General features: G+C 39.8%; 9 protein-coding genes across 9 annotated transcripts; 7 read left to right on the plus strand and 2 right to left on the minus strand.

The window, feature by feature from the left end:
• Positions 1 to 546: 546 nt before the first annotated feature.
• LOC145701635 (uncharacterized) lies at positions 547 to 1438 on the plus strand. Its single transcript, XM_081778848.1, has 2 exons — positions 547 to 1334; positions 1379 to 1438. Exons 1-2 carry the CDS (start codon positions 780 to 782, stop codon positions 1436 to 1438), a joined length of 615 nt encoding a protein of 204 aa, XP_081634974.1. The 5' UTR covers positions 547 to 779.
• Positions 1439 to 2584, plus strand: LOC145706123 (uncharacterized). Its single transcript, XM_081783642.1, has 4 exons — positions 1439 to 1758; positions 1802 to 1981; positions 2042 to 2325; positions 2372 to 2584. Exons 1-4 carry the CDS (start codon positions 1517 to 1519, stop codon positions 2473 to 2475), a joined length of 810 nt encoding a protein of 269 aa, XP_081639768.1. The 5' UTR covers positions 1439 to 1516; the 3' UTR covers positions 2476 to 2584.
• A 144-nt stretch (positions 2585 to 2728) lies between these two features.
• LOC145706124 (uncharacterized) lies at positions 2729 to 3520 on the plus strand. The gene is made up of 3 exons (XM_081783643.1): positions 2729 to 2923; positions 2981 to 3189; positions 3228 to 3520. The coding sequence occupies exons 1-3, from the start codon at positions 2808 to 2810 to the stop codon at positions 3368 to 3370; spliced, it is 468 nt and encodes a 155-aa protein (XP_081639769.1). The 5' UTR covers positions 2729 to 2807; the 3' UTR covers positions 3371 to 3520.
• Positions 3521 to 4834: 1314 nt separating this feature from the next.
• Positions 4835 to 7076, plus strand: LOC145706121 (tight junction protein 1-like). Its single transcript, XM_081783641.1, has 9 exons — positions 4835 to 4908; positions 5303 to 5425; positions 5536 to 5787; positions 5830 to 5964; positions 6008 to 6118; positions 6172 to 6445; positions 6492 to 6587; positions 6627 to 6787; positions 6827 to 7076. Exons 1-9 carry the CDS (start codon positions 4850 to 4852, stop codon positions 6936 to 6938), a joined length of 1323 nt encoding a protein of 440 aa, XP_081639767.1. The 5' UTR covers positions 4835 to 4849; the 3' UTR covers positions 6939 to 7076.
• A 116-nt stretch (positions 7077 to 7192) lies between these two features.
• Positions 7193 to 9365, plus strand: LOC145701636 (copine-3-like). The gene is given in 5 exon segments (XM_081778849.1): positions 7193 to 7543; positions 7637 to 8070; positions 8111 to 8243; positions 8281 to 8683; positions 8734 to 9365. Coding segments are annotated over 5 exon segments (1605 nt in total). The 5' UTR covers positions 7193 to 7324; the 3' UTR covers positions 9150 to 9365.
• A 3434-nt stretch (positions 9366 to 12799) lies between these two features.
• On the plus strand, positions 12800 to 14249 carry LOC145701637 (uncharacterized). Its single transcript, XM_081778850.1, has 5 exons — positions 12800 to 13175; positions 13266 to 13414; positions 13454 to 13617; positions 13657 to 13959; positions 14001 to 14249. The coding sequence occupies exons 1-5, from the start codon at positions 12800 to 12802 to the stop codon at positions 14155 to 14157; spliced, it is 1149 nt and encodes a 382-aa protein (XP_081634976.1). The 3' UTR covers positions 14158 to 14249.
• A 2031-nt stretch (positions 14250 to 16280) lies between these two features.
• Positions 16281 to 18666, plus strand: LOC145702689 (uncharacterized). Its single transcript, XM_081779948.1, has 4 exons — positions 16281 to 16810; positions 16867 to 17268; positions 17310 to 18014; positions 18071 to 18666. Exons 1-4 carry the CDS (start codon positions 16321 to 16323, stop codon positions 18406 to 18408), a joined length of 1935 nt encoding a protein of 644 aa, XP_081636074.1. The 5' UTR covers positions 16281 to 16320; the 3' UTR covers positions 18409 to 18666.
• Positions 18667 to 18670: 4 nt separating this feature from the next.
• On the minus strand, positions 18671 to 19431 carry LOC145701638 (thioredoxin domain-containing protein 12-like). Its single transcript, XM_081778851.1, has 3 exons — positions 19314 to 19431; positions 18935 to 19171; positions 18671 to 18891 (listed from the first exon to the last, which is right to left on the minus strand). Exons 1-3 carry the CDS (start codon positions 19429 to 19431, stop codon positions 18671 to 18673), a joined length of 576 nt encoding a protein of 191 aa, XP_081634977.1.
• A 106-nt stretch (positions 19432 to 19537) lies between these two features.
• Positions 19538 to 21091, minus strand: LOC145700957 (carboxypeptidase B-like). Its single transcript, XM_081778180.1, has 4 exons — positions 20538 to 21091; positions 20091 to 20490; positions 19825 to 20036; positions 19538 to 19786 (listed from the first exon to the last, which is right to left on the minus strand). The coding sequence occupies exons 1-4, from the start codon at positions 21088 to 21090 to the stop codon at positions 19644 to 19646; spliced, it is 1308 nt and encodes a 435-aa protein (XP_081634306.1). The 5' UTR covers position 21091; the 3' UTR covers positions 19538 to 19643.
• Between the last annotated feature and the right edge of the window lie 2041 nt (positions 21092 to 23132).

Raw genomic sequence — 23132 nt, forward strand, 5'->3', positions numbered from 1 at the left:
GATTTATTCTCGATGGTGCGCGCCCCGTTTCTGGCGTTTTTCGCCAGTACTGTTAGTGCACAGGCCCAGGTCTTCCAGAACATTTATTCCAAGAGATAAATAAAAGCAGAGAATTGTAACTAGGAAGAAATCTTTCTTGTCGAAAAATACTGAATTATCTGAAGACCTCAAAGACTCAGGCCTCAAATCTCATATCATGTGGATACAGCGAAATAACTCTGGAAATCAACGAGATACCAGGATTCGGTCAGAACCAAGCAGATTTTTAGAGAGTAAAATTCATAGAAAGGCTTATTCTTCACATGAAAATTGGTCAATTTTCAGCCAATTTTAAGACCAGTAGCCTGAATCGCTCAAGTTTAATGTCCTCGGCGACCTGAAAAAAAGATGTCTTGAAAGACTATTCTGTGGACGCAATTGGAAACTGTCAAGTAGGAGATGGGAACATCTTCAAATTCATGAATCAAGACAACATGGCAACTTGGAGTTATGACTGTAACTTCTGGAAAGGGCCCTGAATCATAATTTGACCCTGATCCTTCTGAACGCCTTTTTCTAGCGCCCTCTTTAGGCAATATGAGACTGAAACTCATGTTATCTTTGAGAACACAATCCAGTGGAAGAAGTCAAACTCGACAGTTCCTGAAATCATTTTCGGAAATCAGGATTGTGTTCTTATTCGAACGATTTTAAAATTCGGCCATCAAATAAAGAGCACATAAAAAAAGTTCGATACGTGGTATAAAACATCAAACTTCTCGTGCAAATTCGAGAAGACAATGTCCACAAGCCTCTGTGTCACCACAAAATGCGATGAATGTCAGGACTGTTTCTGGGACCCGGAGAACAACTGCACCTACACTTGCGATATTACCAAGCCTTGTATTTGCGGGCGACCAAAGGCTGTCATTCTAGAGCCGATTCAAGGCGACGGCAGTTTTGATGTCAGAAGTGGGCTGTATTTCGATGAGCATTTGGAGCGGCCGATTACGGCTGATGACACGATTGAAGAGACGGACAGGACTTTTATTGGCATCGAACTGGTTGATATCCAGAAACCAACGATGGTCGTTGTCGTCGAAAAACTCTGGGTAACGGCGACAAAGGACCCAGATGACCCGGACGCAACGGTTCTCATCAGAAAACTTCAAAGTGGTTGTGCGATTGTTCATCCTCTGATGGAGGGCGGCAAGTATCCACAGCCAAATGCTTACGATGCAGCGAACCCGGAAGAGCATCCGCACACGGCTTTTGAAATTGACTTTATGGGGATTTCGGAAGGCTTTGTTGATGTGCCCAACTTTTCGGGATTCTTTATCCATGTTGTAACGAAGGTTTTTATTCAAAAAAAATCATGGTTTATAAGAGATGATTGTAGGTCTGTGTCACCAATGGAGAGAACTGTTATGGGACTTGTACTGACGGGACGAGTTTTTAGATGATAACAGGTTTTATTTGAAACTAAACAGGTTATCTTGAAACTTGAAAAGACGAACTAAAGGCGGAGTTCGATAGAATGAATCCAATGCAAATGGATTCTTCGCGAGGTACCTCTATGTGCCTCGACGAACCAGAAGAGGAAGAAGAGCCGGAAGAACAAGAAGAAGGAATGCCAACACCAAAGCCAAAAGTCAAACTATCATTGTGCTTAGATTTGGCGAAAAATGATTTGAGCAATTATAAACCGAATAATATTGGAAAAGTGGCGATAACTCCAGACATTCCACCACGAAATGAAACGCTGGAAGCAAAGATTGCGTAATAAAAATTATATTTTCATTTGATTTTGACTTTCATTAAGGCTCTGGAATAAAGTGATCGAAATGAACGAAGACAAGCACAAAAAATACAATAAAAAACAAGACTCGTCCTTTGAAAGCAAGAAAAACTCACTTCATAGAACTACGCCATGGGGAGGTTGGAATAAAAACGCAACGGCGATCCGAAATACAACTGGAATCACCGTTGAAAACAACAAGGAGTACTTCGAGGAATGGCTTTTTACTATCTAAGAATTCGATTTTTAAAAATATTCTGTAAGCCGAAAAAAGCTCGTTCAAAAACTGCAGCAAGCGCTTGAAAAAGAAAAAGCGGTAAAAGTATCAAAAAGATCGATTGAAGACAAACTGACTTACGAAAGTGCCCACCCAACATACTTCGAGCAGCGTGGTGGTAGAAAACAGCTCTTAGCAAAATCAGTAGGAATCGAAACTTTTGGTCCATGGCCGCTCTTTCTTCCGCCGAGAGATCTGAAAGCAGGACAACAAGCTCGAATCTTCTTTGCTCCTCAGAGCTCATCGAAATTCGCAGCTTGGTCCAACTCGAGTAAGAGTTAATCAATGCGAGGCAGTGAATGAAAAATATTTCATAGAGTCTGGTCACGCGGTACTGGTCATTACTCTTCTTCTCAACGCTGCTCTCGGATTCAATGCATTTAGACTCAGACGAAAACAACATGCGAAATTACTTGCCTAAGTCGGATTGTCTGTAACGCACGAAGTTATTTTAATTAAATAAAAGAAAAGAAATGAAACTAAATTCTTTCTAGTCTAGTCTTCAAAATAAATCAAGCGATTAATGTAGGAAAAGCCTTATTGATACATAATTCGGCTACGTAAAGATGAACACTCACTAAATACACCCGGCAGAAAAATCCATTATTTGACTTCTTCTGCGCACAATAGAAATTTTAAATTTACGTTCCTGAGATGAGTGATCCTGAGGAAGATGGAGGAGGAAAGACTTTGGCAATTGATAAGTTGCCGGAAGATTTGGGGGAAACAGAGAGTCTGTTTAGTACGAACACAATGATGGAACTGACACCAAATGAACGATATTTTGAGAGTTGCTCTACTTGTGAAGATATTGACAAGCCCTCGCCTAGTTTCCAGGAAATGATGAAAAACCTTCATCTCCATGACAAGTAAGAACATCAGCGAGAATAATTCTCAGAATTATTCTTTAAATACTTTCTTTTAAGACGCACTCGAGTTGAAATTCACAAGCTAAAGAAGGAAAACGAACGACTCAAAAATGAAATAAAAAATATGAAGGCGGCGAAATCTAAAGACGAGGGCTACGTTTCTCGTCAGGAAAGCTCTACTTCTTGGGAACAAACGATCCAAAGAGGGAAAAATGGCCACGGAATAAAATTTGAAACCAGATTGTTTGTCAAAGATGTCGTTTTGGGTAAATTCTCATTGCAGCCAATTAAAAATTATTCTCAGGAAGTGCTACTGGACTTGTGAATGAAGGGGATGAAATATTAGAAATCAACGAGGAAAGCGTTCAAAATCTCAGCGAAAATGAAGCATTCAACTTTCTCAATATATCTCAGAATGCCGTTTTGAAGATTCGCCGAGGAAAATGATTCGAATTCAGTCAATTTACAGAATATTTCAAATTTACAGAATATTTCAAATATTATATTTGGCTTCTTTAAATTCATTGATGCCAATTTTTTTGCTAATAATAGTAATTAAATAAACTCAATTTATTTAATGAATTAACGGCTCGAAACCGTTAAATGGACATAATAAATGAAATTGAAAAGTCAGATCGGATTGCCAGAATCATCTGTTGGCAAAAGTTCTCTCTCGATTCGCTTGTCACCCTTTTTCTTGCTGAACCATTTTCGGCAAACAAAAATTGTCCTTTCCGCCTTGCCGTTTTTCTTTGAAATGATCGCCACGCGATCAAGATTCCATCCGGGGCCAAATTTTGAATTGTCGTGTCTGATTCTGATCTTTTGGATCTTACCAACGTCCAATTCGGTTATTGTGAACCTGTCGACTCTCCTTCGCTCGAAATTATTTGAGCTGTTATCAAGCTTCCTCTCTTTTGTTTTGCCGTCTTGTCCGAAGATTTGAATGAACACATTGGCATCGGTGCCGGCAAATCGGACATTACCAGTTATGACTTCAATGTCGTATGAAATCGATGTTTTTGTAGAATCTCGATGTTTTTCTGTTGATTGAAAATGATCGGTTTGATTTTCAAGCTTGGTTTTAGGTTGGTTATCGTCGACATTTTCAAAAATCGGTTCAAAGATAATGTTCTCGGAAACTAAAAATGCGAGGAACAAAATTGCGACAATTCGAATCCAATCCAATGGAGCATTATGTGTTGGTCTTCTTTGGGCCGCTCTATTCCAATAGTCATTCCTCGGTTGGCGATTGAGACGAGCATCGTTTATCTCTCCACGATGATTGTCGACTGTAGAATTGATCCGATACCGAGCACGTGACTCGTTTCCACCGTTGTTCGTAAAATATGCTCTGTTTGCATCGTCTGCCGTCTCAAGTAAAATAAGCATCTCAATATTTGAAGGATCACCTTCTACAACTTCATTCTCCATTTTCAAGACATTCAGATTTTCAGGATAAATGCAAGCCTTCTCTTGTAGTGAAATGGGCGTTGGCCTTCAGTAAACACAAGTATCAGGAAAAGGATACTCATTTTCCTTCTTTCCTTGCAGATAAACAAACATATTGTCAATATGATATTGACACTAGTCCAGAGTCCATTAGGTATGTGTCTACGTTAGCGTTTTATATAATAGACTTAGTCTATGCCATAGACTCTATGGCAATAAATAACAAGTAGAATTAATCCACCATCATTGTCAAAAGACCCTCAGGTTATAAATTGCGGCTATGCGAGCCAAGCTCGGCAAGAAATGAAAAGTGGCTCTCGATCGATTAAATCTAATTAGAATTGTGACGATTATTGCCACGGATCTGGATGTTTCCCTTGCGTCCCTCGTGAGTTCATCCTTTTTTTCACGCGAGATGAGGCAGAAAAATTAATTTTCAAAGGGGGAGAAAACGTAATTTTGTCAATTTTGAGGATGACCTCGAGAGATGGGGTTGTCTTCAACCCGGCGGAAATTGTTGCCGCTTACAGATGGTAAGCGATCGGACTTATACTGTATATACTTAAAAAGATATCTTTGGGAGGTCCTTTTTCATGGTTCTCTTCCTTGATTTCAACATTCAAAAATTGATAAATCCAATTTTTTTTCCAAAAAAACATCCATCAAGTCAGCTTGCGTTCTTATCTCCAGAGCTGCTCGTTAGCTTGGATGATCCCTTTTTTGCATCGTCTGTTGACAATAGAGCGATGGACTCCCCCGCGTGTGTCAATTATCAAATAGCAGTCTGGTTAAAAATTAACTAAACATCTCATTCAAACAAACGATACGAGAATTCCATTTTCGGAAAAACGATCAAATAAAAAGAAACGAAACATCGTGGAATTTACTTTTCAATAGAGAACTGAGTTTCTAAAGAGAAAATTAAAGGGCGATGAACGGGAGTTTCGCGACGCAAACGAAGACACTGAAGATTGAAAAAGGGGCGAATGGATTTGGGATAGCGCTCAACGGTGGGGCGAAGACTGTCAATCAATTTACAGGAGATACAGGGTATGTTAATTATCATCAAATTGAATAAAACTCGAAAGCATGGGATTTTTGTGGAACGATTTTTTTGTAAGAAATCGTCATTTTTATCAAGCTTTTCCCTTTCTTTTAAGAATCTTCGTCTCCGATGTTCTCCAAGGACCAGCGTTTGGTTTACTCATTGCGGGCGACAAAGTGCTCGAGATCAATGGTATTTCAATGGAGAAAGCGGAGAAACCGCAAGCCACCGATCTCCTGAAGCGGAGCAAAACAGCTACCTTCAAAGTGGCACGTCGAGTTCCGACGAACCCAATGTCGACAATGATGGCTCCCATGGGACAGATGCCAGTTCAAATGCAACAGTACCAAGCAATGATGCAAAATTCGTAAGCTCAAAGGGCTAAAATTGATGGTAACAGTGATTTCAGGACGATGAACCCGCAGCAGACAATGCAATTCCAGCAACAGATGAATGAGCAAATGATGCTGAATCAAACCCAGCAGGCTCCACCGCCAGTTCAAAATATGGGAGATGTTATTAACTCTGCTGAAGGTCAAAAAAGGTTCCTAAGATCTTGAATTAATCAGTCGTGGACGATTCTTTAGGTTGAAGAATTTTGAACCAAGCGAAGAATCGGAAGACTTCTCTTCGGACGAAGAAAAGAAGCCAAAAAAGAACAAGAAAAAGCATCGTAAACGATCTTCAAGCTATTCCAGGTAAATTTACGGAGGCATAAAATCGCAGAATTCAAGGCGAGATAAATTTTCAGTCGCTCGAGCTCACGTGGAAGAACAAAGACGTCGAAGTCGAAGAAAAAGTCCAAAGCTCGCAAATCATCCTCGTCCTACTCTCGCGGCTCTTCGGTTGAACGTGAACTCGCGCAGATTAAAATCAGAGACAAGTACGCCGTCATCCCTGTCAAAGCTCACGAACCGAGGACGGTGACGTTGAAAAAGTCACACGGGCAGTCGTTTGGAATGAAGTTGGGAACACGCGTCTTCGTTCAAAGCATCAATCCTGGCGGAGTCGCGGAAAATAACGATGTAAGTCGATTTTTCATCTCTTTTTCTGAATTATTTCTTTTTTAAGGTCAACCAAAACGACTTGATTCTCTCCGTCAATGGAGCTTCGACAGATTCTCTAACGATTCCGGAAGTTCTTGAGAAAATAAAAGGATCTGATACGGTAAGCAAACATCAACGCACCGTAATAACGCCTTTTTAGCTTGTTCTGGAAGTGCAGCAAATCGACGGGGGAACTGTAACTCTTCCTTCAACAGTCTTGAACCAGAGTTCTAGCGAAAGAGGGAGCTCGTCAAAACATTCGTCTTCGAAAAAAGGATCAAAAAGTTCAAAGTCGCATCATCGATCCTCCTCAAGACACAGGTAAACAACGATCAGTGAATCTCTTACCCAACCCCCCAGGTCACGTGATCATCGGAGACGATCTTCATCTGACGATTACAGGGATGACTATCGCTACAAGTACAGTTACACCCACGAGCCAGTTGTGAATCAAAAGAGCACCCATGTATAGTTGAAAATCTGCTTCGATCTGCTGAGATGCTGAAATAAACGACTACTATTTGCTATTCACTTCTTACTGTTTGCATTAGTCAAACAGCGAAAAATAAACTGAATCATTCCATTTCCATGCTGTTTTACGTATCACAAAGTAAAGAGATGGAATATATAAACGGCCCGCGGGCATTCTTAAAACTGCTTCAAAGCAAAATGAACGGCAAATGAAATTATACGAGTCCATCGACACGTAGGCGGAGCAAACTCATCGTTGATTCCCCAAGCTCATTTTCTTATTCAATGAATTATTGAAGCTATGAGACAAAAACTGTGACTCGCCCTTATTTAACGACGTTTGATTTTGATGAGTAACTTCGCGATTATTTAGAGAAACGGAGAATAATGAATTTTAACCCTGGATCAGCAGCTGTGCCAAAAACGAAGATAGAGCTGTCGATAGAATGCCACAACTTGGAAGATTTGGATCTCACGTCATTGTCGGACCCCATGGTTGTTCTTCGTCACAGAGCATCGAATACAGGGCCTTTCGTTGAGTTGGGAAGAACAGAGCAAGTGAAGAATGATTTGAACCCAAAATTTGCGAAGAGATTTGAATATGAGGCAAGGTTTATCGTAATTTTCATGAAAGCTCCCTTCTGTAAGAGCTTTGTCAAAATATTCTTCTTCCTAATGTCACTTTCAAACCTTGATAAGTATTTCTTTGAAATGGTCCAAACAATCGAACTCGAAGTATTCGACATCGACGATAAAAACGGCTCCCTCAAAGACCAAGACTATCTCGGAAAAGCACAAATGAACATTGGCGAAATCGTCTCCGCCGGTTCAAAAGGACTTACTCACAAATTGAAGATCAAAGACAAAACTCTCAAGGGATCAATTACAGTTCGAGCGGAGGAAATTCAACCGGCGCGTGATTTCTTCAAGTTTAAAATGTCGCTTTCTGGACTCAAGCAATCAATGTTCGGGAGTAGCAGACATTTCTTGGAAATTGCAAGGGCAAATGAAGATGGAAGCTTTTCCACTGTTTACAGAGGCAAAGATCAAGCAGGAAAAATGTTCAGCTTCAATCTTGATATTGGATCCAGGCAGCTTTGTAATGGAGATTTACAGCGAACACTAGAACTTAGGTAGAGATGCTTTGAAGAAAATTTAATTAATTTTCATTAGATTATTCAAATACAAAGACAACGGGCATAAACTAATAGGGTCGAAGCAAACAGCTGCTGAAGATATGAAACAATCTGGCAAAAAGTTCAGCCTTGGTTATGGAACTCTTTCGATAGACAGTGTAAAACACTCACAGGAGAGGATTTTATAACTACAGAATTACATAAAAGATGAAAATTCTTGCATTTACTGAAATCCGGGATTAGAAATTCACCTTCCTTGATTACATAACCGGCGGAATGCAAATGAACTTCGTCGTCGCCATCGATTTCACCGGGTCCAACGGCGCTTACCAAGACCCCCGAAGCCTTCATCACTGCGGAACTACCCCCAGTCAATACTACCAAGCAACACAGTCAGTTGGCCAGGTCATTCAAGACTACGACACGGACAAAATGTATCCCGTCTTCGGCTTCGGCGCCAAAATACCTCCACAGGGGCATGTCTCGCACATGTTCCCCTGCAACTTTAATTTTCAAAACCCATTTGTCCAGGGAATTGATGGAATTTTGACGACGTATTATAATTGTCTACCACAAATTCAATTTTACGGGCCTACCAATTTTTCACCAGGTAAGAATTTTCATCGAAAAGAAGACTTTTTTTGATTGAAAAAATTCTAGTGATAAACGAAGTCGCAAGAATGGCAGCAGATCCTGGCAACCTTGAAAAACCAGTTCCAGATTATTTCGTTCTTCTCATCATCACTGACGGCATCATTACTGACATGGACAAAACTATCGAAGCAATCGTCAATGCTTCAAGTCTTCCGTTTTCGATCATTATTGTCGGAGTCGGCGATGCTGACTTTAGCGCCATGGATGTTTTAGACGGTGATGATAATGCGCTCAGGGCGAATGGGAGAACGGCGAATAGAGATATTGTCCAGTTCGTCCCTTTTAATCAATTTAACACTTCGAATAGGGCTTCTCAGGAAAAGTTCGAAAAAAGCAAAAAAAAAAGAACCATTGATTGTTCAAATTGTAAGCCACCGCAGAAACCAAAAATTGAATTTCTTGATCGTTGGTCACTGCGGTAAAACAGAAATAAAGAACTTTGTAAAGCAGTTACTGGCTCAACACGTCCTCGCCGAAATTCCAGATCAAGTCACGCAATATATGTTTCAAAATAACAAAACTCCTCCACCAAGCTACTAATTCTGCTTTTCCATTTCTGTGTCTTCGCAAACAAGCAATAAAATCCTTCACTCCAAAGATAGAAACTGGTCAATATGTAAACAACAGTACAAGTGTGCCTGTAATCTCAAAGATTGCCAAGCTCGAACGGGCACGAGGGCAGCTGCAACAAGCGCCTTCGAAAAATTTGCTCAAGTGTAAACGGCGGTATTGATCGGGCGAATTCGTCTTGAAAATTTGAGAATTTCATGAATTTTCTATTTTGCTTTTGAAATATTTTATGAGCTCGATTTATCAAAATCTAGCGCAAATATGCGTCTGCTGGCTTCGTTTCAGAATGATGACGGATAATGGTTGACCTGTGTTTATTCATGTTATTTTTGCAATTAGAATCGGACCCACGTGACCGAATGAATATTGAAGGACGAGAACTTGAGTTTGGAATAAGTGGTTGAAAATGACCTTTAGTTTTTAATTAGCCATTACGGATGAGTCTAAGTAGACTCCGCTTTTTTATATGAATAAGGGTGTCACTTCTTATTTCCAAAAATAAAAATTCAAAAAAAGGTTACTTGGATCGAGGATTTTTTTTTTGTTTTTCGAAATATTTTATTTACAGTACAATTTTGTAAATAGTCCGTTATTGAAGAAATTGACGAAAAGAAAAATATAAACCGTGGCCATTTTCTGGTTGTTTTCGAACTGGAAATTTGGACTTCTTCAATCAACTTGGTCAAAATCGACGGGGATGAGCGGCGAAGAAGCTTTGGACGAGTATCTGGAGCTTTTCTCGCTTCGGAGGAATTCGTTTCGGTCTTGCTCGTCCTCTGACTCAAGAATCTGGTGGCGGCGGCCGAAGAATCGTCCGGAGAGTCTCTTGGACTTGATTTTGAAGAGTTCTTTGAGGTCGTGCTTGTCGATGACTTTGAAGGCCATTTTAGAGTCTCTTTGCTTTCTTTTCTTATTTTTTGTGAAAATGAATAAAGAATGTTTTTGATATTCTTCCTTCTTCGCAGCGGGGATTTATAGCATCGAAGCGAGCTCGCGCGCCATCTCGCGACAGAATGAAAATATGGGGGCCGCGGCGCAGGCCATGTGATCGCAAGTATGGCCAGCAGATGACTTCCTACAGTAACCATAAAGATCCCTATCGGACATGGAACACCTTTAGAAGGTGTTGGAAGCGGATAATTTATCTGATACGAGTTGAAAAGCGTCTTTGAAATTGAAATTTATGCCGTTTTAAAAGATCTCTGATCAAATCTGCTGCTTCCAGTAAATTTTGCTAGAAATCATGAACATAAAACTCAAAAAAGAAAATGCCAAAGACTGTACCTAATCATCTAAAAGCCAAAAACACAGGCAACAGCAAGTCATGTGCTTTAGTAATCGACTCTTTCCACTTTCTAATTATCTGTCAGTCGACCCTCTTTCATCCTTACGCAAATTAATCCTCCGATGACGTCTTCGACTTGACGTTCCGTCGACGGCTGAATAAAAGGATCTCCTTTCCTCGGAGAATTTTTGATCCTTCAGATCCTTGACGAAATTGGAAAAAAATTAGTGCATGTTTGATGAATGAAGGATTAGCCGATTTTTTGATGGTTCAAAGTTGAGACGGAGCAGCAATTCAACGCTCGAGTAGCTTGGGAAAAAATGATGCACTTGGATCGCGGGCACATTCATCAGGTTCAGGGACAACGATCCACAAACAAACACTTTGTAAATAAACAACAACCAGTTCAAACAACAAGACCTCGTGCCACGAGAAAAAGACGAAAACAACAAGTTCTCATCCTCATCTGGATAATTGGCGTGTAATGACATGGAAGGCCAATTCTGTCTTTTGGCTAATTTCGCGCTCATTCCCTAGCGTATCAAAATCTGCTGCGATTTTTCAAACGCATGTTTTTTATGTTGAAACAAACAGCTGGAACAAGCCGAGCGTGGTAAATTCAGCGCAATTTTCGCGATTGGAATTCTGTTTTCAAAATTAATCAAAAAGGAAAAAATTCTCATTTCTGTTCTGGCAGATTCTTCTTTAATTATCTTGAGGCAGCTAGACTTTTTCGATTTTATTTTAGGCATAAAAGACAAAGAAAAAATGACAGCTCATCATTTCTAATTGGAAATTTTAGACGCGTCAATTATCCAAATCCCAGGTCCAATAACGACCCGTAATGATCCCTCAGTACCCGCGGAAGGGGCCGTTTCCTGGGACCGTCAGTGTTCACAAATCTCGTAAAAAATCGGGCCTCTGCTTTGAAATTTCGGGGATTTGTGACAGAGCCATAATTTCGCGACGGGCCTCTTTTAATTTCCAGAAAGAGCAACTGAGTCTCTGCGCGAAAAATCGTCGACGATCCTCCGTGGAGTTAATCAATCCTCACGTGATTAGCTACTGTAATTAGAAATAATAAATCAAACTTGTTCGACTTTAGCGACTGCGAATCTCAGCCAGATTTTTTATTTGAAATCGAAGCCAGAAAATTTTCAAAAGCAACCGGAAAATTAGGTCGAAACTGATCGTTTCCTACAATCAATTGGTTTCTTGGTACGTTCCGCTGGTGTGAAATCGGGCTTTTTATGGCCAAGGGGATACATTTCCGGATTGAGGGGGTTATTTATGCTTCACGGACTGCCACGCGCTGGGCTTTCTCGATTTTATGCTTTAGAATTTCTTCAATGAAATTGAAGCTATTCGAAATATTGAATAAATAAGGCGAGATTCATTTATCTTGTATTGTTAAATCAACGATTTAAATTCGTATTAATTTTAGGGGGCGGCTTTAGGATTAGGGTTAGGGTTAGGACTAGGGTTAGGGCTAGGGTTAGGGTTAGGGTTAGATCTTTCTTTTTCAAAAATTTTGAAATGACCAATCTTCATTTTGAACAAGTTATTTCTATAAAAATGACCAGCGAAAGACATGTGGCCTTAGTTCCATGCATGAGCTGTTCGCTTTCAATGGTGACCGTTTGGCTTTCCCGCGGGCGCTCAACATTTTTATTTTCTTCCTTTTTTTTGAATGTACGAAAATCTCTCCTGAAATGAGCCGTTAGAGAAGAGAACGAAGATGGCCACTGCATATCAAGTTTTAAAGGGAATCGTCGTTACTGTCGTTTCTTTGGCGGTTTGGTTCTTTATCTCGACGCATTTAAAATTCGAGATTGATGTTGTAACGGAGTTGCCTGATAAAAGTCTCAGCATTAGTGAGATTGAGTATTTGAGGAAAGAACTAAGGAAAGGGTTTCTTTTGTAAAAAATGAATTATCTTCGATAAACATTATCGCTTAGTCTTTTGAAGAGAACCAAGCAATTTGCTATCGTAAAATTATCATAATTAAACTCAATTTTATAGAGATATGGACGCACTTGCCATATTTTATAAGCTATTAAACATTCTCGCAACACCTTCAAGACAGTAAAAACTCGGGTCAGCCGAGTTGGTTGCTGATCGTTATTTGAAAGAACCCTTTTTACAGAATTCAAACAGAAAACGTCCAGCGACTCGCAAACGGCCAAAGCACTAGTGTTCAAACTGCCCAATATCAGATGCTAGAAAAGCGTTTGTCAGAAGCATCGAAGCGCCATTCAGAAACAAAAACGAAACTTACCAAAGTCGAAAAATCTCTTCAGAAGACGAAAACTTTGGCAATCGACACACTCGCGGCTTTTGATGAGTTTTTGGGAACTGAGAAACCGGATAAATTCGTCGAAACTTATGGCGTTGGCGAGTTTGTCAAGTCCATCAAATTCGTCTTCAACGAGCTCAGAAAGCACCTGAAGAATTCGTCTGGAACTAACTTGCTGGTTTCTGACTCGCGTCTTCGATACAGTGAGGCTCAAGCAAGCTGCAGAGATATTGGTGCTCAATTAGTGACGATACTGGATGAAGAGAAAATGCAAATTGTTTTAGATGCCGTGATGGGTTTCAAAAGATGGGACATTTGGATCGGACTAAATAGGCTCAACAAGGTAAAAACGCACTACAATTGACAGAGGCTTATAGTATTTTTAGAAAAATATGCGTGGGATACTGGCGAGGATCTACAGTACTCATCCTGGGGCGATGGCCAACCAAACTGGCGAGATCCTTACGGAAAAGACGGCGAAGAAGAGTGCGTGATCATGTGGTCAGATGGAACTTGGCATGACTACAATTGCCGAGTATGTTTGCTAAGAAGAAAAAGGGTAAAATTATTCTAGGTCCGTGCCTATTTCGTCTGCGAAATTCCGATTCACGAGGAAGGCGATATTCTCCAAGCTTCGAAAGTTGCTTTTGACGAGAAAAACAAGCAAATTATCGACAAGAGCATTGATCAACCCAAATCTCCGGAAGGACCGAAAACTTGGAAAGCGAAACATCCTAAGTACACTCAGTCATTTTTTCTAGCGTTACTCTTTTTCAGCACGATTTCTGAGCAACAAGAAATGGCTAAACAAAAAGGCTCGACGGTAAAATCCTTCGAGAAACCTCAAAAATCACAAGCTGGAAGAATTGATACCAAGGCAGTTTACGATGATAGTCAGAACAAGAAGAAACTGACCGACCCTAATTACAGAGATGCTCTTATTGCGGAAGTAGAAAAGCAACGAAAAGAGCGGGAAGAGTTGAATGATAAGAAACAAGTTCAAAAGAAGACTGAAAGGGAAATGATAATTGAAGATATTCTCAACTTAGCCGGGATTAAAAAAGGCAGCTCTAGTGAAAAGTAACATCAAGGATAGTTTCCCTTCTTTAAATTTTCTTAAGAAAAATGATGGAGGAACTGAAATTGATGGACGATGAAGAGCTAGAAGAATATCTCGAGGATTATGACGACTATGACTACGACGATTACGACTACGATGATTACGAAGACGAAGACTATGAAGACTATGAAGATGAAAACTATCAATCCGAGCCATAATGTACTGTAAGCCCTTTGCAAAGTTCTAGTGTTTAATTTTTCCATGAACAGTTCCAAAAAGACAGAAATACAACCAGAAATTTATTTTAAAATTTGTTCACGAACAGAGTCCATTTTTGAATAGTGATTCTGCTCAACTTCTTTGTCAGGAAAAACAGCAGTGTTATTTTTGCACGGAGGGCAGGCGCATTCAAAGCCCCAGCGAGAGAGTTCTAGTTTTCGTTCTTCAGCAGTAAATTCTGAAAGACTTTAATTTGACAGCGGAAAGTTTTTGGTTAACCTGACGGATCATCAATGTAACTAATGCATATTTGCTCGCCCTTCTCTATCGTTTTTGTCGAGTACAGTATCTTCTCTGAACTTACAAAGGACGAAAGAAATCTTGCATTGTAGTCACACGAATGGTTCAACATTGCAGCTCCTAAGTACAGTCCAGATCCTCCTGTGTAGCCATAGTCCGGTGCGACGATCGAGAAATGATGCGAGTTCAAATTGACAATCATGAAAACTTTTTCAAAGCTTTTTCGGTTGAGCCAAGAAAACCAGTGTTGAAAAGTTGGGAAGACATCGTCTAGGCGAGAAGCAATTTTTGAATTCAGAGCAGTGAGATTTTTCCGTTCGTCAAGGAAAATAACATGAAGTTTCCAAGCTTCAAGAAACCGCCTTGGCTGCTTTTCTTTGATCGTCAGAAGTTTCAAGACATTTGTGTATGTATTCAATAGTGGTTGTTGTGCCGACGGATTACTTGTCTTTTTCCTGGATACAGACAAAATTAACACTTGAGTCTCTGTTAAAACTAACGTTCTCAAGGTCGTTTCCACACTCCTGGAGTGCTGGATGCGTTTGTAATATTTTTTCTTTTCGCTTAAATTGGATGAAATCGCCAAAGTTGCTCATGTACTTCATTATGCATTCTTTTGAGCAGACATTCAATTGTAGGACCGTGGGATCGTAGTTAGTGTTTTCAGTGAATCGCCAACAATATGAACAGCATGAGTATTTTTTATTCAAATGATGAATCGAAATTCCTTCTCCTTATGAACTCTGCTATTTGAATAAAGTAATTATTCTTCCTACCTTCGTCAGGGTTGCCATTCACTTTTGCAACGATTGGACTCTCTCTCAAAATTTCTGCCCCTTTTTGAATCGTCTCTGTAGCTACTAGTCCTCTTCCCTGGCCTTCTATTTCGCAGACTCGAAACTTCATTTTGAAAACATTTTTCCATATCAAGCTGTTTAGTTACAGTAAAAGATGTGACGAGGTGACAATTGAGTCACCAAGTCCAAATTCTGCATTTTCTGCATTTTTTTCTGGTTCCATATGAGAATGCCAATTTTTTTAAGAATAAGAACTTTAAGCGATAATACAAAATTGAAACGAGATGTTTATAATATCTTCGATAAAAATACATCTTATGCGAACCGTTATGAATAGGGAAAATCACTAATAAATGAGCTTAGTAGGGTTGGAGTATAAAACAGTTTTAGAATTCCCATTTTTGGTCAAAAACTGTGAAAAATTCAGAAAATTGTGATAATTGACCCGATCTGACCTCAGATGACCCCAAATGACATTTTTAACATTTTAAAATGAATAAGCATCGATAAAAAGTCTTTGGAAGGCATTTCTGATATAAATCATGTACTTTTTCGGAAAAAGCGCTCAATTTCTGTCGAGTTGCCCAATTTCAAGAGCCTCTAGCTCCCCAGAGACCCACCCCCTCACTACTTTTCTAGGGCTCAAAATGACCGTCAGAGCCTAGGCTACAATCTAGACTACACAGCAACCTCTTTTTACACAGCAAAAATTCCCATTTCCAAAATTGGTCAGATTTTGGGACTTCTTAGGTACCTAAATGCCCTCAGGGTACGAGATCACGCCCCACTATCAATAGTCAAAATGATACCCAGCTTCTAGGGATTCTAAAACTGTTTTATACTCCAACCCTACTAAGCTAGAAAAAAAGCTCATTTATTAGTGATTTTACCTAGTTATGAAACTATTACATGAAATATGCGTAAAAAATAGCGAACTAGATCGTTCAGGCATATAAGATTTTAACGACGCTACGATCGTAAACAAAAGGGGTCATTCATCAAATTTGTTCAGTCTTGAGAATAAGACCGAGCTCACATTTCAACAAAAAAAAAAACCCTAAGAGTATGAGCGTTCCTAGCATGACAAGAGAGTCAATACTACATTGGTTGAACAAAATAATTCCGAAGCTAAAGAGAACAACATCCCGAGCACAAACATGCAGACTACTAATTTCAATAGAAAGAAGCAATTTGAAGAAAGATAATCATGCTTCCACCTGGAGATATGTTGTTTTTACTATCAACAAATTAATTTTATTTGATGAAAATGATTCAGAACTCGAGAAATCGGGAACGACAGCTTTTCAAAAGAAGATTCTCAAGAGAAATCCAGGTCTTTCTGGAAAAAGATTAAATCGCTATGATATCAAAGAAGAGACTGGAAAATGGATTTATGGTATTGAATTGGAAAGAAAACTCATCTCAGCTGGAGGAGAAGCAATTGTATGGAAAGAAAGATTTGATGATCTTGATGTTGCTGTTCGAGTTCAAGCTTTTGACCCTTATCTTTTCACGGATAATTATGAAACGGCCTTCAAAATTTTCTTCGCATCAGGTAGATAGATTTCAAGACGGTGTGAAATTTGAGAACGGAAATAATGAACATTTAAGATTATCGCACGAAAAATAACACAATTCCATTGCATAAAAATGTCATCAAAAACTTTGTTAATATCGAGGTTTACGACAAAGACGATATGTACAAAGAAGATTGTGTTGGATGGATAACAATCATGGAGAAATGCGACAATGATCTGAGGACTTTATTGAGGAGTGGAAGATTGAATTTAGAAGAAAGGAAGAAAATCGCAAATGGAGTACGCCAAGGAACTCAGCATTTGAAGCGAATAGATATTCAACATTATGATTTGAAGCCGGAAAATATTTTGATAAAGAATGGCGAAGCAAAAATAATTGATTTTGGTGTTGTAATGAACGCCTCTGGAAAGAAAAGTTTTCGGGAAATGGGCTACACCCGGAAAGGATCAAAGTACAAGTATTTTTACAGTTTGTGTAAGATTATTTTTTGCTGAGCAATCCTTTAAAAGTTTTAGTTTCTGGTTCACCTGCCTTTTCCCAAGTTCCTCAGCTAACAAGTGGTCATGGCGATTTGATAACAACTATCTTCGTGTTCATTTTTTGCGAATGGAAAACTGCTTGGACTCTTTTATACAGGCCAGTCGAAAAAGAAGAAGAAAAAAGAAAATTTGATCTAATGATTAAGCAAACCAACGCGGACTGTATCCTCAGACAAGACCCGATTGAAGAAGAGATGTATGCAATTAAAAAAGTTGTTTCTCTTAGGGATTCAAACCCATATTTTTGCCTCGACGATCCAAATTTGACCAAATCATCTCAAATGTCAAGCTTGAAGCAACAGATGACAAAAGTGCATAACTTTAGTTTTCAAAATGTAACAAGGAATGTTGTTGACCAAAAATCATCGAACCTCTGTGTTCCAATTACAGTTTCTTCTCTCATCAGATATTCAATTAAAGCAGATATGGGCTTTCTTGATAATTATAACAATCATTCATTTGAAAATATATTCACTACATTGGTCATGATTGTTTATCCTCGAAGTTTGGCTGGAATGAATCTTGGCTCCGACGATAGAGAAAAAGAATATCAAGGAAGTGAAATAGAACTGCTTCTGAAAAGGATAAAGTTTCCAACTTATTTGATGAGAAGTGGGTGGGAGATTATCAGAAAAATGGGATATCCGATGGTACCCGAGTCATTTTTCGATTATCAAAAAGGTTTGATTCAATATATATTCGATGAAATGGTGTGTACGTCAATAAAATATATTTAGAGACGCTTAACAGAACATTTTTCTTTACAAGGCCTCTATCTGTTACTGGAGCTTATCTTCTACCTGATGATTCTATTATTTTTCATCAAATGATTCTGGATCGCGTCGAAAACGATGAATATGTTCTCCAAAACACTATGTTATCAATGGACGCACCAGTTATTCGAGTACCAGTTAATAGACTTTACTATAAGCCTGTTAACACTGTGAGATATAAAAACGGTATGATTAAAAAAATAATTGACGACGATGGTGTAAATGAACAAATTGGAAACATGGAAACAGCAGAATGGTACCTTCTTCCCGATGCTTTCTCGGTCCGACTTACTCCAATTTAAATAAAAACGAGAAGACTAATCAAAACCTCAAAATAATTTCTGATCAATGTTATGACCTTATTATTATATGATTGTTTAAAATATATTGTCGGACGCATTTCGGTGGTAAAGGGGCCATCGTCCGCTCAAAGTTCTGAATTATCATTTGAGCTCAGTAAAAATTGTAATGGGCTGACGATGGCCCATTCTCTACCAGAACGCGTCCCATAATAAATTTAAAATCATCATATCAACAATAGTGAACTACCAACATTCCATGTTGTTACAATTCATCGTGTTTATATTTGTAGTATCCATGAAAAACCTCTTTTGCAGTTTTAAGAATTTCCGACGAGTGGTTGTAGTAAAAAGCCTTATCATCTTTACGCATCGTATTCACTGCCCATGGGATGATGTCTCCATGGGGCTCCAAAAAGTAAAATCGCGGGAAATAATGAGCGTTCGCAATTTTAGGATCCCAGTGAGATTGCGACTCTTCGTAACCTATTAAAAATATTTTTGAAGAAAGGTATAAAAAAGGCATCACCTAAGAAGTTCACAACATGAAAATGCTTGCTTATGCGCAAGAGCTCTTGATCATTCTTGAATTCCTCTCTAATTGAGCGGCAATGGACACAATCGTCGCAATCTTCTGGAATAATAAGGAGCAAGATAGGTTTATCATCCGCGAACTCTTCGGTAGCATCAAGAATATTAACCCAGTCGTAGTACTCGCCCCAACCACGTGGTTCACGAGCGCCTGCCCAGCCAAGATCAACGTTCTCTAGAAATATTTAGTCAATGAAACCTATCAGAAAAAGTCCGGACAAGTTGTTTCCGGAAAAAAGTCAATTCAACACTACCTTCTAACGAAAAAAATCCTTCAAGTCATTATTCTAGCCATCTTCTGTAAAAATTTTATTTACCGGAGTGATGAGGGATCTCCGCGATCTCCGCATTATCCAAGTTGTTGACATTTTCCTCATCATAAACCACATCGAAGCAGGAAGCGACCGTGGCGAGCCCTAGCTTCAAAAGCTTCATATTTTCCTTCTCTCTTTTCGAAAAATGAACAAAGATGAAAAAATAGTATGCACGAGATTTAAAACCCTAACGCCACATCGCCTAGCGCCTGTACCGGCACCAAAAATACCATCAAATGTCAATTTATTAAAAGATTGTTCCGCTCAAGTGAATCTGAGAAATCTCATATTAAAAACTGGGCCACTGAACTTTTGACCTTGTTTACAGAAAATTTACTTTCGGGAGGAAAGCTCCTTGGAGACTTCGATGAACATGGCGACGGTTTCTTCTGCGGTGGGGATGATTTGGTCGGCTGGGAGGAGGAAGCCGTAAGCACCGGTATCTCGGAGCTCAAGAACCCAGGAGAGAGTGACGCCTGAAAATATAGAGCGAGGATTTTCAACAATAAATTACCAAGATCTCTGTAAGAGTAATCCTCAGTAGTTCCACCAGCGGGGTAGCCAACGACATCTCTGGATTGTCCGACTCGGTAGACCTTTCCGTGGACGTTGTAGAGCGCGGTCTGCATTCTGTTTGAAACTCGGGTCTGGTACTCGATATCTGCTGGGTCTTCTGGAATGGCTGTTCGGCCAGTCGCCCATGGAGGCATAATAAGTTGCGAGTAACTACAGTAAAATTAGGTTTTCACTCTCTCAATAAAGTATGGAAAGTAAGATTACCTGTGGACAGAAAGTTGAGCTTCGATGTCTCCACCTCCAGCATTTCTAAGTTGATGAAACCAATCTCTCCAAATTGAAGCTTCTTTAGTAGTGAATGGTGCTTCACCCGCGTAAGTACTGGAGCACTGGCTCGAACTGCCACCAACAGTCAAATGACCAACCGGGAATTGTCGGTTCAAATCGGTACCAGGACAGTTGCTTCCGTCATTGGGCTCTCGGTTTTTTCGCCACATTCGGTCGGAATCGTGGGAATATTGGTAGCCGTCGGGGTTGGCGGAAACGATGATGTACCAGTTGTGCTCGAGGATGCTGGTGAGGTCATCCATTGAGTAGGAAGGAGGAGTAAGATCGACGCCATTGACTGCAGATTTGACCATGTGGATAAAATATCGGCAAGTAGCTAGAAATTTTATTGTTTTCAAATGATAGGTGTTGGTTTTTTGTAACCTGGGGTAATCCATTCTCGAGCGTGAACATTGCATTCAATAAAGATCTTCTTCTTGTCGCTAGTTGGATCTTGATCGCCAATGTGGACACCGTAGACGTTGTTGCCTCCATAAGTTTCGCCAAGAACTTCGGCAGAAACGAGCACGTTATCGACATTAGCAAGAATCCAGCTTTCCAGTTGAGGGTAAGTCAAATACTGGTCATATGGAAGGTCGAGATCTCTGAGTCCTTTGGTGGCTCGCTCTTGCTCGTTTTTCTGCTGATCGATGACGAAACCGACATCGTCGATGATCGGAAGGATGTCCACGTGATCGCCGAATCGCTCGATGAAAGCCTCGGAATCCTCCTCGGAGAGCATGAAATCAGCTTTTTGAGTGTACGTAAGATACTCGACATGTTCCGGCTCCCACATATCGACACTGGTCAATCGCTCAAGAAAAGCTCCGACTTCGATGCTCGTGTGTGCATCGTCCCAGGATGTTCTCAAAACTTTGTAGCCGACGTAGTCCTGTCGGCCGAAAGCCAAAGGAGCGAGTGCTGAAAAAATCTTCATTTTTTGAGATCAATTTTGAAAGCGCGGAAAAAGAAGTAGAAATAAGTGACATCTGAAAGTTTCTCAGCAATTTTAGTAGCGGAAGTTTTCAAACAAAACTCAGACGTGGGAATCACAAAGTAAAAAGCAGGCAATACAGTACTTAGTTAAGAAGGTGCATCGAGTGATCGTGAAGAAGATTTTTTGTTAGAATATCCTTTTTTTCCAGAATATCACCTATGAAAAAATATGGCGAAGTATGAAACAAACTCAATTAAAGTTACGATAAATTTGATAAAAGCTCTAGAATAAAAAGTTAAAATGCACGAAAACAAGTTCGACGAATTCTCAGCTTCATTGACCTTGCGCCATGCTGAGCGAGAGCAATGAGTCACAAAAGGGAAAACTACGGGTGTGGGAAACATCCCTCGGCTAAACGAACGCTTGCAAATTTGATTACTATTTTCACCAAGAGAAATAGGTAGAAATGAAGAAAATTTACTGTTCATAAAAATCATTGTCACTGCGCTCGCTCATTTTTGATCCATTTTTATGGCCCTGAACGACCTTTTCTATTTATCTGCGACTCATCTGTCGCGTCAGAGAATAAATACAGAAGACTTTTACATTTTTCACATAGATTTGTGATTCAGACCGGTATCCGTTACGACCTCAGACTTCAACACCTGAAGAGAAAACGTAAAAATGGACCGTGGCCGCGGAAATCGCGGTTCACGAGGCCGTGGGAACTCTGGACGTGGCAGTAGGGGCGGAAGAGGCCGAGGAAGAGGTGGTGGAGCAGGTGGAAGTCCTTACATTCCAAAATTCCCAATCGGCGCTGGAAAAATCCAAGAAGCACTTGATGATCCCTCAGCTGATCTTGGTGCTTTAGTGAGTTCACCCGGGTTCAAAAAGCTTCTAAGCACAGACTCGTTTACTGGAGAAAATAAGATCTATGGTCAGTTCAAGAAAACTCTAGCGCTGATGCAAAAGCTTTTTCGAAATCTTCCAAGGAAAGGCTCTCAACTTTATCCAGAATGACGACTAGGTTCGTGAGGACTTGGTCCGTGTGACTAGGTTCGTGGTGGGTTCTGCCAGAGTATTGAAATCGGCCTATATTTTGGGGCAGTAAGGGAGATGGGTTGATGACTAGGTTCGTGTGACTAGGTTCGTGAAATTTTAAATCGAAAAATTTTGGGGCAATAAGGAAATGGCTTGATGACTAGGTTCGTGTGACTAGGTTCGTGAAAATTAAAAAATAAAAAAATGTGGGACTATATTTGCCAAATGAGTGAACTTCACGAACCTAGTCCCACGAACCTAGTCATCAACCCATTTCCCTTACTGCCCGAAAATGCTGAAGATAAAAAAAATACATATAAAAATCCAAATTCCACGAACCAAGTCTCACGAACCTAGTCACACGAACCTAGTCTTCAAGCCATTTCCCTTACTGCCCCAAAATTTTTTCTATTTAAAATTTCAAGAACCTAGTCACACGAACCTAGTCTTCAAGCCATTTCTCTACTGCCCCAAAATTGTGAAGATACAAAAAAATACATATAAAAATCCAAATTCCACGAACCTAGTCCCACGAACCTAGTCATCAACCCATTTCCCTTACTGCCCGAAAATGCTGAAGATAAAAAAAATACATATAAAAATCCAAATTCCACGAACCAAGTCTCACGAACCTAGTCACACGAACCTAGTCTTCAAGCCATTTCCCTTACTGCCCCAAAATTTTTTCTATTTAAAATTTCAAGAACCTAGTCACACGAACCTAGTCTTCAAGCCATTTCTCTACTGCCCCAAAATTGTGAAGATACAAAAAAATACATATAAAAATCCAAATTCCACGAACCTACTCACACGAACCATTTTTTCCGACATGGCACCCACGAACCTAGTCACACGAACCTAGTCCTCACGAACCTGGTCATCGGTCTCACTTTATCCACCTCCTAATTTTCTAAATGCAAAATATGGAAAATGATAAAAGCCAAAAATAGTACGAGTGCAGAAGTTGCACTTCTTCAAATCGCCAAATCTAAGCTTTTTGA

Source organism: Oikopleura dioica, chromosome PAR (genome assembly GCF_907165135.1).
Source record: "Oikopleura dioica chromosome PAR, OKI2018_I68_1.0, whole genome shotgun sequence".
In the NCBI taxonomy this organism is placed as follows: Eukaryota; Metazoa; Chordata; class Appendicularia; order Copelata; family Oikopleuridae; genus Oikopleura; species Oikopleura dioica.